Consider the following 14783-nt stretch of genomic DNA (forward strand, 5'->3'; position numbering starts at 1 on the left):
TGACTAGTAATGGGAGGGCTGTAAGAAAGAAGCCACACCATGGAATTGAGCTATCTAGTTATTGAAAGAAAAGCTACTTTGGGAAAGCAAACCCACCCCCACACCCCAATCCAGTATACCTCGTTTTTTTGCACCATCCTCTTAAATCTGAGGCTTTGCTCATCTCTGAAACTTTGCACTTCATCATACCTGAAACTTTACACTTAGAAATAATACCTAAACTTATGAGGTAAAGTATTTTTTAAATGATTGTGTCAAGTCTTTCTCTGGGAAGCTTTATCCCCTATTCTTTAATATGTATGTATGTATTTTGAAAGTTGATTTTCAGTAAGTAACCTTTATATTAAGGGTGTTAATCCTTTGTCTAATGTGGTGCAGATCTTTCTGATTTGATAGATTGTGGATTTCTCTAGGTCAGGGACCATGTGTAGAAGATAGTTTACAATGCAAGTAGTATGCATTTTACAATTTGTTGACGGTAGATCTCATGTTTTTTGTTAAGAAAACCCCAAAAGGACATAAGAAACTTTAGAAAGTGTTGGCTGTATCTATTACCTTGATTGTGGTGATGGTATTATGGATATATGCATATGCCCAAACTCATCAACTTGCACACATTGAATATGTGCAGTTCTTTGTATGACAAGTATACCTCAGTAAAACTATTAAAAATCCCAACATACTGTCTAGCAAATGGTTTATTATATTTGCATCAAATGGTTAATGAGTTTTATTGTAAGCAAAGAAATTACAGTATTAGATTTACAGAATACAAAAGTCAATTACAGTAGGAGGACTATGTCTAAAGGAAGAAAATTCAGTTAGAAGGTTGTTTTAGTAATCTACTTAAAACTATGCTTAGATTCCTGGCTTAGGGAGTAGGACAAGTAGTAGTCCCTTCACTAAGAAAAAAAAAGAAAACAAAAAAAACAGGAAGGAAATTCTTCTTTGGGAAGATGATGACCATCTGAGTATGGTGTGCAGGTTAGATAGCCATATAAATAACATCAATATAGAAATGGCTAAGTAGTTTTGGATTCTCTATCTGAGCTAAACAAATTTGTGAATGATCATAGAGAATGTGGTTATTGAAGCTTGGAGTAGTAAATATACCCACAGAAAGTATTTCAATTTATTTTATGTAAACATATCTATGTATGCATATTGATCAATATTAACTGTAAGTCATGATAAAGAACTGTGGTTTTAATCACTGATAACATAAAACATAATTTGCAAGCTACTTGTAAATAATGGTGACCCTAATAAATAGAACGATGAAGGTCATCAGTGGTTATATTTTAATGTCAAATAGTTTAGTTCAATTTAAACAAATATTTCTTGAACAGTTCTTAGAATTTGTATTGCTTTTATTCCATGGTAGTATCACAAGGACAAAAACATCACTTTGAGAAGAACTGCACTTAAACTGTTTATTGTAAACTAGAAATCATAGTATCAGGTTTGTAGAATACAAAAATCAATTGCAATGTAAATAGTGGGCTTTAGGGAAATGTAACTAGAGGGGGAAAAAATCCAGTTGGAATGTTGACTTACGTGGTTTTAAGAGAGCGACTGATATGTTCAGGGCTATATTTTAAATAGGGTACCCTGCAGGATGGTAGATGAAGTCAAGGATGGCAAATCTAGATATGGGAATAAGAATAATGGATTATTTTGATAGTATAATACTAGGATAATTACCAAGAAATGGTAAATATGGACTTAGGTCTCATGTTAGCTTTTGAACTTACTAGGTGATAAGGCTGGAAATCTACAAGGGTCAAAACTGGTTTCTTAGTTGGGTATATAAAGAAGGATGGTGTGTTCAGTGAAAGAGGAAATAAAGGACATCTCAAGGTTTAAAAAAAAAAAAAAAACCAAAAACTTGGGAGTCTGGTTTTCTGATTTCTGGATTCTGGCATCTAAACTTGTAGGTAAGTATGGTATACTAGAAAAGAATAGACATCCTGCCCTCAAATTCCTAAAAGGTTATTTTTGGACATTAAGTTCTAGTTCCTCCTCTTTTTTTGTGTATAGAAGTTTAGAAGAGTTGAAATTACCTTTGTGAATCTGAGCTATGAATCCATCTACATGTAAAACCCTGCTGAAGTGAGATGAAATGGATTTTTCTTAAGTACATAAGTACAAAATACATTTTTAAAGAAGTGAGTTATTTCTTTTCATCTTACTTATCATATTCTTAAGTTATTTTGGATGAGTACATTTGCAGTATTTTTGGTGATTTTTTTTTATTTGAAACTAAATAAAATCCCTAATTCATTTTTAATGGTTTTAGTTTTGATTGCTTCTTACATAAAATATTTAGTAAATAGTTGTATCTTTTAATCATACATTATTTTATGAGAAACTCTTGACTTTGAATCAGGTAACTATGAATTGATTTTTAAAGTCAGTGACGGCTTTAATTCTTGTCATGTAGTGAAAATGTTAATTCCTGTAATGGATTAATGCCTGAAATACTGAATTCAGAGACTGGCTAAAAATTTAACATCAAAAGAAATCTTGTAATTTCTGTTTGAATTCTTTAAAAATGAGGAAAGACTTTTCATAATCTATGTCTAATTAAGTCTGCAAAGTTACTTATTAATAGTGTATAAAAGTAATGTAATCAGATTACAAATAGCAGTGTAAATACAGTGCTTGATAACTGGGTAAAATTTTTCATATTAAAAATTGTATAGACTGCTAAATATATATTATATACATTAATAGTTTAAACATATCTTGTATTAATAATTACTTTTCCATACATATAGTACAAAATTAATCATAGTAAAAATAAATATGGTTTTAAAAAAGTTTACTTGGTAAGTGCACAGTTCAGTGACAAAGAATTCTGTTAACACTAACAGTGGTGAAGAGATACGAAGCAGGGAGAGTTAACTCTTGTTTACCAGAGCCTAGTTTTAGCTGAAATGAAACAGAGCTTAAAACTTGTAAATTGAGTTGTAAGTGGAAGACTGTCTGCTATTGATAGTCATGCAACTTATTCATCTTTCACTTGTCTTTTCACAGAGCTCCTTAATAAGCATTTATACTCAGTTTTTGGCAGCAGTGGAATCACTGAAGACATTCTGGGATGTTATGGATGAAATTGATGAGAAGACTTGGGTACTTGAGCCAGAAAAACCTACACGGAGTGCTACAGCACGCAGAATTGTATTAGGTAGGGTAAAAGAGGATTAAGGGTTTTTTTTATTTTTTAAAGGTGTTTTGAGTATATTTTATATTACTTTGGAAAAGGAATCTAAGATGACATTGGATTTTAGATGAGACTTTTTTGTATGAGGGATGAACTATGATTTATTAGTACATATTTAAATGTAAATATTTAAGTAGAAAGGATAAGTACTGAGGTGTTTCATTATAAAAGGTGATGATCTAATCCATGGATGTAGCATTTGGAGATAGCATTTAATTAGCTTTTATTTAGCATGGAAATTATGGAGTAGATTTTTTAAAAATTTCCATTACTTGGGAAAAGCTGTTAGAAATAATGAAGTCTTCATTTGTGAAACTAGACAAGATTAGTATGAACAAGTCTGGGAATATTTTCTAACAGAAATATAGAGGAGGATAAAAGAACCTGAAGTGGGCCATGCATGCCATTGAAGAGTAAAAAGAAAGCTTTACAAAATAATAATTGAATACATTTTAAGTATTATAGTACTTAGTATTATTATATATTAATTAATAATATTAATATTAAGTATTATATAATAAATTTTCTTACTATAAATATATGAAATTTATAAGATAAGGAATAACCATAAATATCATCCTGGCAATATTACCATATTCTATTTACTATGAAATTACTGGTTTATATATTATCATTATGAGCGAGCAATACATGAAATCAGTTTTAAAGTTCAACCTTTCAAGATTTTAGATGTTTTAAAACTATATTTGAGATCACAGTAAATAAACTATAGTTGTATGAAGGATATTTTGATGTGAATCATATCCAAATTACTGAGCAGCTTGCATAGTTTCTACCCAGGCATAATAGATTATCTAGGTGGGGAAAGGGACACGTTACTATGAGAAGTAAGAGAAGCACAGCAGTTCTACAAATAGTACTGTTAATTACTGAGTTTGAAAAAGTCTTAACAGTATTTAATTTAGAATAAGTAACCAAGTTACAGTATATTTGTGAACAAGTAGATATAAAATGAAAATATTTTCTCCAAAGAAGTATAGTATTAATGGCCCCATTATATAATTATTTCTCCAGGTTATGATTAAATACAATTTTTACTTTATTTCTCAAGGTTCAGCATAAAAAACCTTGGTTTTATTTTTATTCACTTTCTTTATATATTTACGTTTTAGTTCCGTTTTTTTTCCTTCAGGCGTTGGTTTGCCAAAGGACCAAGTTTTCAGCAAATTAATCAAAAGATTCAATAGTATGACCATTGTTGTTAAGTGAAAGTAGTTTCTGCAGCCATTAGCAGATGATATTGCTAAAGGCTAACGTGAAATTTGTGTTCATGGTAAAAAATGCATTAAACAGTGAGATTATAAGTTAACTTTGTAATTTTGTTTTTCTTATTGACTTACTGTACTCATTTTTTATTTTACTTGATTATCTCTTTTTGCCAGATCTGTAATAATTGTATTTATATTGTTGCCAACTTTAGCCAAAGGATTATGCTACAGTGTATAGAATTTATTAAGACATTTTTACCATAAAAATGAAATCCAAATTAACCTTGAACAATTACACTATATGTTCCTTCAATAAAAACAATAAAATTTCTGAAATTTGTACTATAGTATAGTTAAAATTTATCAAAGAATGTAGTATCAAGTAGAAATTGCTTATTCTTAGATTACATGAACTGTTAGTTGTTTTTGATACTAAATGAACAGTTTCCAAACATTTAATATGAATTGAACCCTTTGTTAGCCTACATAGGAAATCTTCACATGGAGAAACAATGTTTGTATAAAATTCAAATCTTAAACATTTATTTTTACCATTTATTGTATTTTTAGTCTTTTATGTTCTTTTCAAGAAAGTTATAGAAGTCATTTAGAGTATTTTTCAGTTTGTAACTTGCAATTTTTTATATTAAACATCTTTATCACTCCATAGAAAATTATAATTCAAATTTTAATGGAATTCCAACCAGAATTCAGGTGGCTCAGTGGTAAAGAATCCGGCTGCCAATGCAGGAGATGTGGGTTCAGTCCCTGGGTTGGAAAGATCCCCTGGAGGAGGAAGTGGCAACCACCCCACTGTTCTTGCCTGGAAGGTCCCTTGGACAGAGGAACCCGGCAGGGTCTTCAGGGACGGTCGCAAAAAGTCAGACACAACTGAGAGGCTGGACGCGCACACAGCTTATGAATTGGCACTGTCTTTTGAAACTTAGGATCCCAAATCTTTAGTCATGATCAGAGTTTTAAAATTACTTCACTTCTTTTAAATTATGAATTAGTAATATATTTGCTTTTGTAAAAAACCATATAAAACAATCTTTCCTTGGATATACAATGAACTAAGTACCCAGACAAATTACTCCTTTATATTTTTTTTATGAACCATTCTATTTCTAAAAGCTTTAATATTCTTTTATTCTAGGGAATAACGTTTCAATAAATATAGAGGTAGACCCCAGGCATCCCACTATGCTTCCCGAGTGCTGTTTTCTTGGAGCTGACCATGGTATGAGATCTCAGGTTTAAATGTTTTTAACAGAATCATAAAATCCTTGTCCACTACTATAATTAAATATTCTAATGTATTATTATTACTAATGGTAAATATCTTAAATGAAAATGTCTCATTGTGAACTCTGTACTTCTGTGTTTCTTTTATATATATATATATGATTTAGATTTTCTAATCAGATAGTTAGGAAACAAAATCCTGTAATTAACAAATACTATGTATATTTCAAATTTTGTAACTGCATGATGGTAAATGTTAACTTAACTTGTGGTAATCATTTTGCAAAATACCGATACCAGATCATTATGCTGTATACCTAAATATATAATACATTGTTAGCAGTTATAGCTCAATGAAGAGACAAATTCTGTGCCAAATGTGACTTTAAAAATGAAAACAGCAAACCCTAAATTGACATTTTTTTCTCTTTTTTAAAAAATATCTGAAGTGGTAAAACCCCTGGGAATTAGGCTGAGCAGAAACATACATTTGTGGTAGGTATCTTTGCAATATAATTTTTACTTTCTTCTATGATTAAACAAATTTAATAATTTTTTTTCATACTTTCAGGGATCCAGAAAACAGTCTGTTACAAAATTTGAAAGATGTTTTAGAAATTGACTTTCCAGCTCGTGCTATCCTGGAAAAATCTGTAAGTTTTATCAGTGCTTTGATATTCCAAATGATATTGCATAGTGAAAATTAAATGTTCTTTTAGGCACCAGAGAAAAATGAGGCCGAGAAGGAAGGAACTGGAAGAATATTACAACAGATTTCTGAACTGCAAGCAACAGTTGCATCAAAGAACTTATTAACCTTTGATTGGTGTTATGAGTGTACTTTTTTCATGGTCTTCAAGCAGTGAAGTGATTAATGACATCTTTATTATTAAAAATAGGGGGAAAGTTCTAGTATAGATAATGAGATGTTTGGATTTTCTATACTGTCTACTTATGCATTACTGAAATAAAGTTCTAATTAGTTTGAAGAAGTCTTTGTGAAAGATGGCAGTATAGTTGTTCAAAACTGAATAGATACTACTACACTGCAAAAATAATAGATTTATGATGAATGTAGACTACTAAATCGGTGGGATGTTTTTGTCTTTTTCCTTTAGTTACAGACTTCTGAAGTTTAGTATAATCACAAACTGATGTCAGTTCCTGTTTTTGCATTCTATCATGGCATTATATTGATGTACAAACTAGGAAAATTACTTAAGCCCAAACATCTAGTGAGCCAGAAGTAGAACCTGTTTTTTAGTATATCTGTGTATATTATTTACTGGATGAAAAAGGAAGCCTTCTCTTGCAAATAGCTTTTCTAAGGTGTTAAACAGTGATGTGACTGTATTTTTTATAAGATAGCAATATAACATTTATAAAAATGTTATAAAAATTTAACATTATCTAGCACCATATTCATTCTTTTTTTTACTTCACCTTGTGTAGTCTTATTTCTTTTTTCCTCCCACCCATCCCCGAATATTTCTTTTCTTTTGAAGGATTTTTCTATGGATTGTGGGATTTGTTATGCCTATCAACTTGATGGTGCCATTCCTGATCAAGTGTGTGATAATTCACAGTGTGGCCAGTCTTTCCATTATATATGCTTATATGAGGTAAAAATAAAAATATCAGCAAAACTTAACTGCATAGGAAATACATGTGAAATCTAAAATAAAATCTGTCTAGTCAATAGTGATCATCTTTTTTGCCATTAGCTCCTTTACCATTCATTCCAAATGCCCTGTTTCATTTCTTCATGGTTACTGATGAACTGAGAAATGTTCTGAAGTATCCCAGAAGGGGGGACATGTATCTAGACTATATTCATGGACTTTTCACTGATGTATAACAAATTAAAGATTCTGATGGAACATTGGAATCTTTGTGTAAATATCTCATGTAGCTACATTGTAGACTCAACCAAGTAGGACTAATGGTGGCAATAACGTGAAAGGGAGCTAGTACTACAGAGTATCTGTTACTTTTCAAGCTATATTTAAGTACAGAATAAATGTAATAATCCTACTTTTGATATTAAGAATGCATTTTGTGATCTGAATATCTCACAACACTTAGTGACACTTTACTTACTATTTATTGTATGTTAAGTCTGCTTTCATTCCTGTCTACAGTCACTTGCTCTCTAGCATTTATCTTAGGGCACAGTGGACATATAATTACTATGTGTGCATCTGTCTACAAAAACAACCTGTCACTGCATAGTGCTTTCACTGTTCAAAGACTTCCTTAAAATCACCTCATGATTTTTGTTTTGTGATCAGTTTAGTGGCTGGTGCTATCTGCAGTTTAACAGTGAGAATTTAGGTAGGGATGTCAATTTACGTTATATAAAATCATAAAATATGAGGTCTAATTATAGAGATACTCTTATGGGAACATATGCTTTCTTTTGTAATAATGAAAATTCATTTAATTTTTAAAAATGGGTTGCCTCCTGCTTGTAATTAATGGGTTGAGAATTAACCCCACTACTGGTGATTAAGATCAGAATTAAGACCTAAATTTTAAGAGCCTGTGGTATCTTTTATAGCAGGAGTTCTTAATTTGTGATTCATGGATTTAGGTTAGGTCTGTGAACTCCATGGATTTGAACACACTATTTTTGTGTACAGCTGTTCTAGGGTAGAGAAGGTGCATACGTTTTATCAGATTCTTAAAGGGGCCTGTAATTTGGTTATAAATCAGTGGTGTACAGACCTTAAAATCCATACTGGTTTCCCCTTGTTTTTCAGCATTTTAGTAGTTTGGTATTGGCTCAGAAAATGTTCTTCTTACTCTTGCAAAAGAAAATTAAGAAGGCAAATCTTCTGACATAAAAATATAATGTACTAAAAAAGAATGAAATGATATTTGGAATACCTGCATTCATGTTGACATTCCTCCTCTTTCCTTCTCTGTTCAAAATTTTCAGTGGTTGAGAGGACTACTGACTAGCAGACAGAGTTTTAACATCATATTTGGTGAATGTCCGTATTGTAGTAAGGTAAGCAAATTATTTGTCACATTTCATAAAACTGTACCTAGCTTTCAGTAATGTATTTTAGAAGATATATTTATATAGTATAGTATAGAAGATTTATATATATAGTACATATAGTATATAATTTTATAGTATATCAGTATATATAAAACTTTTAGAAACATTTGTCAATTTATTTTAAAAAAATTTCTAAGATAAATTTGCCTCTATTAATATTTTAATTTACAGATTTCTCTTTTGATCAAAAATAGGTTAACCCCTTTTCTAGGTTTCCTAGATGATCTGAATCTTAAGTATTTTATTTATTACCTTTCATTATACTATTTCTAATATAAAGCATCCCTCTCTTTCTATAAGCCAATTACCTTGAAAATGTCTGGGAGAAAAGCCTGAAATAAGAATGCAGCAGTCCTGTGAAGAGCCAGAAACTTAAATTATCAAAAGGATTTTATTTGATAACTTCAGAGAAAATATAAAGCAAGACATACTAATATCAAAAGAAAAATAATGGTGAAGCTGTAATAATATATATCTACTTTTATCTCTTCACTAAATGTAAACTGGGACACTGCAAACCAAAATCCTGTAGAACTGTCTAATTCTGTGACCTCCATACCAGTTGTAGAAGTGTTTGTGTACCAAGATGGAGAGCTTGACTTGTTGAACATATCTGGATTGGTAAAATCTTGATGGGGTTCATAACACGAATTTGGGAATTGTATACAGCTGGATTTGTGTGGAGAACTTTTTACATCATTTTGAAATTCTTGAGACTCACAATATTTTTGTCTTCTTCTTGTGCTTTCCTATGAGAAAATACATATTTATTACCTGTTAGGTTTGAGTTATCCAAGTACTTTAGTGTACTCTTTAAGAATGCTAAATAAAATGTGTTACATAAGATCAAGTTTTTGTGTGCTTTTTTATTTTTCCTGAGAAGTTATTTTTAGGTTCTGGATTTTAAGTATTTATAAAACATCAATCAATCAATCTGGTTAATTTGATTGGATCTTTTAAACCAAGAAGTAGGCTATTTCTTAAATAATCTAAAAATAGGATAGCATATGAAAATAATGATTTTTTGGCAAGGAAAAAACCAGGCTTAATCTTAGGAGGATAAGAACAGTCATAGTTAGACAGCTCTTTGGTCAGTAATAATTAAGGATACTAGAAGCACTGGAGCAGGATGGTACTTGTGTACCGTGCACCCACATAGAGAGGTGTCAGCCAGTGGCCTGGCCACTGTAGCCTCCTGCCCAAGCACCAATAGCTTCCCATTACAGACCTCAAGAAGACAGCTGGAAAAAATCTATTTGTTCAGAAATTGACCTGAGAAAAGATGCTCACTCTAATCTCCTATGCAAAAAGGAATCAGTCTATCTATACAAGTTAGTTTTACCATGCCCAAAGAGATGTCTTGACATCTCTTTGGCTTTTCCATTAAGAAATTACCGAGATAACTATAAACTACTGCCTGAGAGCTAAGAAAGCCACACGAATGAAAGTTTCCTAAAGTTTTGTCAGCTTAATTCACTAAAAAGGCAAAATGAGTTAATAGTTTTTCCAGTAGGCCAATAAAGCATAGTTCTTTCACAAAGAAGTATACCATCAAATCATATTTCTAAAGGATAAGAGCCACAGGTAAGCTAACTTAAACAGTATTTACTTACAACTTAACTTAAATGTAGAAATGAATGATCTAGTTAGTCCCCAGCTAGGTAAAAACAGAAGTCGACTATTGAAATTTCAAGACAGTCCTCTCCTGTGTGACTTACATACCTTGTCTCTCCTTAACCAACAGCAGATGATGTCAAATGGAAAAGCACTCATAGAAGGATTTAACCCTCAGCTGTCTTCCTGAGAGCTCTGATTGGGAAAGACAGTCTATGGTAGGATTGGAAAAGTGGCTCACTGTCTGCCTGTTTATGAGTAAAGTTTTATTGGTACACAGCCCTACTGACCACCACTACCTTGCATTAAGCAAGGGATAGCAAACAGACAGCATCTCACATCCTTCTTACTAGAAAACATTGCTTTTAGTAATTAACTGAGAACTACTAGACATAAATGGCAAAAGGCAAAAAAACTGGAAGAAACTCACATGTTCTTCAACACTACATCCATACCTCAGAATACCACCTAGCAATAAAAAAAGAATGAACTATCAATAGATGCAAAATTTGGATGGATCTCACAGACATAATGGGGAAAGAAATAAAGCCAATCTGAAGTTACATAGTGTATAATTTGGTTTATACTGACATACTCAAAATGACAACATTACAGTGATGCAGAACAGACCAATGCTTTCCAGGGTTTGGGATTGGGGAGACCATGTCACTGTAAAGCAACATGAATTCAGTTATCATTACCAGAATACTGAAGATGTTAAAAGTATAAAAGAATATTACAAACTACACAGTGCTGACAGATTTGACAAGTTAAATGAAATGGACAAATTCCTTGAAAGATCAGTTACCAAAACTGACATAAGAAGAAAAAGAAAATCTAATAATCACTGTATTTGTGACAGAGAGTAAATTCATAATTTAAAATTTTACAACGAAACTATAGACGATAGTTTTCTTGCTAAACTCTCATTCATGAAAGACAAATCTTACTGAAACATTTTCTGAAAATAGATACTTCCCTCTAATGTAACTTGCACAGTGACTGGAAAACAAAACCACACAAGGACACTGAAACAAAAAATTACAGACCACTATCTCATCAACAGGAATATAAGAATCTATAATGGAAAAACAGCAAATTGAATTCAGTAGGACAACACATTATAACTAAGTGGAGTTTATTATACTAGTAAAGATGAAAAATTATATGATCTGAACACATCCCCCAAAATAATACCCATTCCTGACTAAAATTTATTCTTCAGTAAACTATAAATACAATGAAATTTCCTCAGCCTGATGATAAAAGGCATTTAGGAAAAATCTACAGCTAACATCATACTTGGTGGTGAAAGAATGAATGCTTTCCCCCTAAAATGAGGGATGTAAAATGGATGCCCTCTCACTACTACATTGAATAGTCAATATAGTATTAGAGGTCCCAGCAGGTGTAGTAAGACATGAAAGAAATGAAGGACATGTACATTAGGAAAAAAACTTTCAGAAAACATGATTATGTAAAAAATCCTGAGGATACAAAGGCGCTACTAGAATAGTGAAGTGAACTGCAGGAAGATCTCAAGACACAAGGGCATTAAAATTTTATTTCTATATACCAGCAACAAATAACTGGAATATGAAGTTTTTGAAAAATGACATTTAAAATAGGATTAAAAACCAAAATACTGAGAGATCATTTTAATGGAAGCAGGGTAGGCTATCTACACTAAAAAACATTGTTTATGGGGAGGGAGGTGGGGGGGAGGTTCAGGATGGGAACACATGTAAATCCATGGCTGATTCATGTCAATGTATGGCAAAAACCACTACAATATTGTAATTAGCCTCCAACTAATAAAAAACAAACAAACAATGTTTAAAGAAATAAATGGAGAGAAGTGTCAGGTTCTTGGATTGGAGAATTCAATGTTGTTGGGATTTCAGTTCCCTTTAGACTGATCTGTAGATTCAGTGTAGTCCCAGTTAAAATCCCACTGTGTTGTTTAGTGGAAACTGACAAGATGATTCTTAAATTTTATGGAGGGGACCAGGATTTAAAATGGCCGTGGCATCTTTGAAGAAAAGAAAGGGGTTGAAGGACTACCTGATTTTAGAACTAAGGATAAACAAATAAATTGATCAAAAAGAAAGTCTAAAAATAGACCCATTTATATAGTCAGCTGACTTCTGAAAAGGGCTCCAAAGAAATTTAATTAGAAAAATCTAAAAGTATGGTACTCTGGGACTTCCCTGGTGGCCCACTGGCTAAGATTCTGTGCTTCCAAAGCAGGAGGCCTGGGTTTGATCCCTGGTCAGGGAACTAGATCCCACATGCCACAGCTAAGACCCAGTGCAGCCAAAAAAATTAAAGAAACAGTACTGGGATAACTGGCTTACAACATTGAAAAAATGAATGTCAACCTCTATGTCACACCATACCCAGTTGATTTGAGATGGCTCATAGACCCAAATATGAAAGCTAAAACTATAGACCTTCTAAAAGATATCAAAATAACTTTGTGATCTTCAAGTAGGCAAATTGATACACTGAATTTCAAATAAAAACAAATAGTTTCTGTTCATAACAGACTAAACGGGCAGGATGCACACAAGGAGAACACTTCTGCAATATAGATATTGAAGAGGGGACGTGGAATATGTAGAGAATTCCTACAACTTAAAAACAACTATCCAAATAAAAGAAACACTTGAAAGGGCACTTCACAAAAGAAGCGCTATGAGTGGACAGTCAGCACAGGAGAAGGTGCTTGCCATGTCTAGTTATCAGGTAGGCGGTAACTGGAATCACTGTGAGATACTAATACACAAAACGCTATAATGGCTAGAAAGACTTACAAACACCAAATAGTGGGGAGGGAGGTTGTGCAATGGCTGGAATTCGCATACATTATTGGTGGGAGTATAAAATGGCAAGTATCTGTTAGCTTTTTGAAATGGTGAACATACATCTCTCCTGCTACCCAGCAATTCCACTTCTCAGGACAAACAGAACATATCCATAGAAGGACTTGTGTCATAACTGCAGACAGTGACTGTGGCCATGAAATTAAGATGCTTGTTCCTTGGAAGGAAAACTATGATAAACTCAGACAGCATATTAAAAAGCAGAGACCACTTTGCTGACACAAGTCCATATAGTTAAGCTATGGTTTTCTCAGTAGTCATGTATGGATATGAGAGTTGGACCATAAAGAAGGCTGAGTGCCAAAGAATTGATGCTTTTGAACTGTGGTGCTGGAGAAGACTCTTGAGAATCCCTTAGACAGCAAGGAGATCAAAGCAGTCAGTCCTAAAAGAAATCAATCCTGAATGTTCATTGGAAGGACTGATGCTGAAGCTGAAACTCCAGTTCTCTGGCCGCCTGATGCGAAGAGCTGACTCACTGGAAAAGTCCCTGGTGCTGGGAAAGATCAGGAAGAGGGCAGGAGGAGAAGGGGGCCACAGAGGATGAGATGGTTAGATAGCATCACCGACTCAATTACATGAATTTGAGCAAACTCCAGGAGATAGTGAAGGACAGAGGAGCCTGGGGTGCTGCAGTCCATGGCATCAGAGTCTCACACTACTTAGCAATTGAACAACAAGAAGAAGGGTCAGGGGAAGCCCAGGTGCCCACTAATAGGAGAGTGTATATACAAGTTATGATGTAACTATACGATGGATGTAACTATACAACTCAACACGAAAAAGAACAAATTACTGGTGGGTGCAATAATATGGAGAAATTTCAAGAAACCATGCTGACTGAAAGAAGCTAGAAAAGAGGGCATATCATATGACTACCTGTGTGTAAAGGGCTTCCCTGGTTGCTCAGATGGTAAAGAATCTGCCTACAATGCAGGAGACCCAGATTTAAACAAAACTAAATTTAGTGACAAAAATCAGAATATAAGAAGTTGTCTCTGAGGGAAGGGGACTGACTAAGAAAAGGAACAAAGAACTTTCAGGAGGGATAAAATCACAAGCCTATCAAATTACCACCCCAATTAAATCCATTTCTTTCCTTGGAATGTGGGCATCAGTATTTTTATATCCCTCTCTACTACATACTCAAGTGATACCAGTGCCCATTAAGGGTTGAAAAAGCATTCAAGAATCTCTGAATTTTGTCACTGAGTAATATTTGTCTTTAATTTTATAAATGGGAACTATAAAACTATAAAATTTTATAAATGGGAACTTCTGTTCATTTGAAGTAGATTATTATCAATTTAAAAAGAAAACAGAAAATAAATGATGCTACCATTGTTTTTATAACAGAATAAATACAAAAGACTCCTATTAGTACTAAAAAAGCATCTCTCTCTCTCTAGATAAGCTTGTATGCTTGCTGGTTACATGAGAAATGCCTACCTAGTATGCTTCTAATTTTTGCCTTGGCTGCCAAGAACTTCAGAGGCAAATTCAGTGCTCACTTTAGC

General features: G+C 32.9%; 2 protein-coding genes across 9 annotated transcripts in view; one reads left to right on the forward strand and one right to left on the reverse strand.

Moving 5' to 3' along the window:
* Window positions 1-9203, forward strand: part of FANCL (FA complementation group L) — an 81612-nt gene extending 72409 nt beyond the window's left edge. For all 6 annotated transcript variants that reach the window (XM_061155402.1, XM_061155401.1, XM_061155403.1 and 3 more), the window contains 7 exons: window positions 3040-3190; window positions 5612-5695; window positions 6150-6195; window positions 6272-6353; window positions 7206-7322; window positions 8642-8713; window positions 9068-9203. In XM_061155402.1, coding sequence (XP_061011385.1) covers window positions 3040-3190; window positions 5612-5695; window positions 6150-6195; window positions 6272-6353; window positions 7206-7322; window positions 8642-8713; window positions 9068-9103 — 588 coding nt within the window. In that variant the 3' untranslated portion in view covers window positions 9104-9203. The remainder of the gene's footprint in view (window positions 1-3039; window positions 3191-5611; window positions 5696-6149; window positions 6196-6271; window positions 6354-7205; window positions 7323-8641; window positions 8714-9067) is intronic.
* The window catches only part of VRK2 (VRK serine/threonine kinase 2), a 99384-nt gene continuing 93762 nt past the window's right edge, over window positions 9162-14783 (reverse strand). For 2 of the 3 annotated variants that reach the window (XM_061155399.1, XM_061155398.1), the window contains exon 13: window positions 9162-9516. In XM_061155399.1, the coding sequence (XP_061011382.1) occupies window positions 9172-9516 (345 nt within the window). In that variant the 3' untranslated portion in view covers window positions 9162-9171. Of the gene's footprint in view, window positions 9517-10811; window positions 10850-14783 lie in introns of all 3 variants that reach the window. The other variant, XM_061155400.1, reaches the window with a different exon arrangement.

Source organism: Dama dama, chromosome 11, assembly GCF_033118175.1.
Source record: "Dama dama isolate Ldn47 chromosome 11, ASM3311817v1, whole genome shotgun sequence".
Taxonomy (NCBI): domain Eukaryota; kingdom Metazoa; phylum Chordata; class Mammalia; order Artiodactyla; family Cervidae; genus Dama; species Dama dama.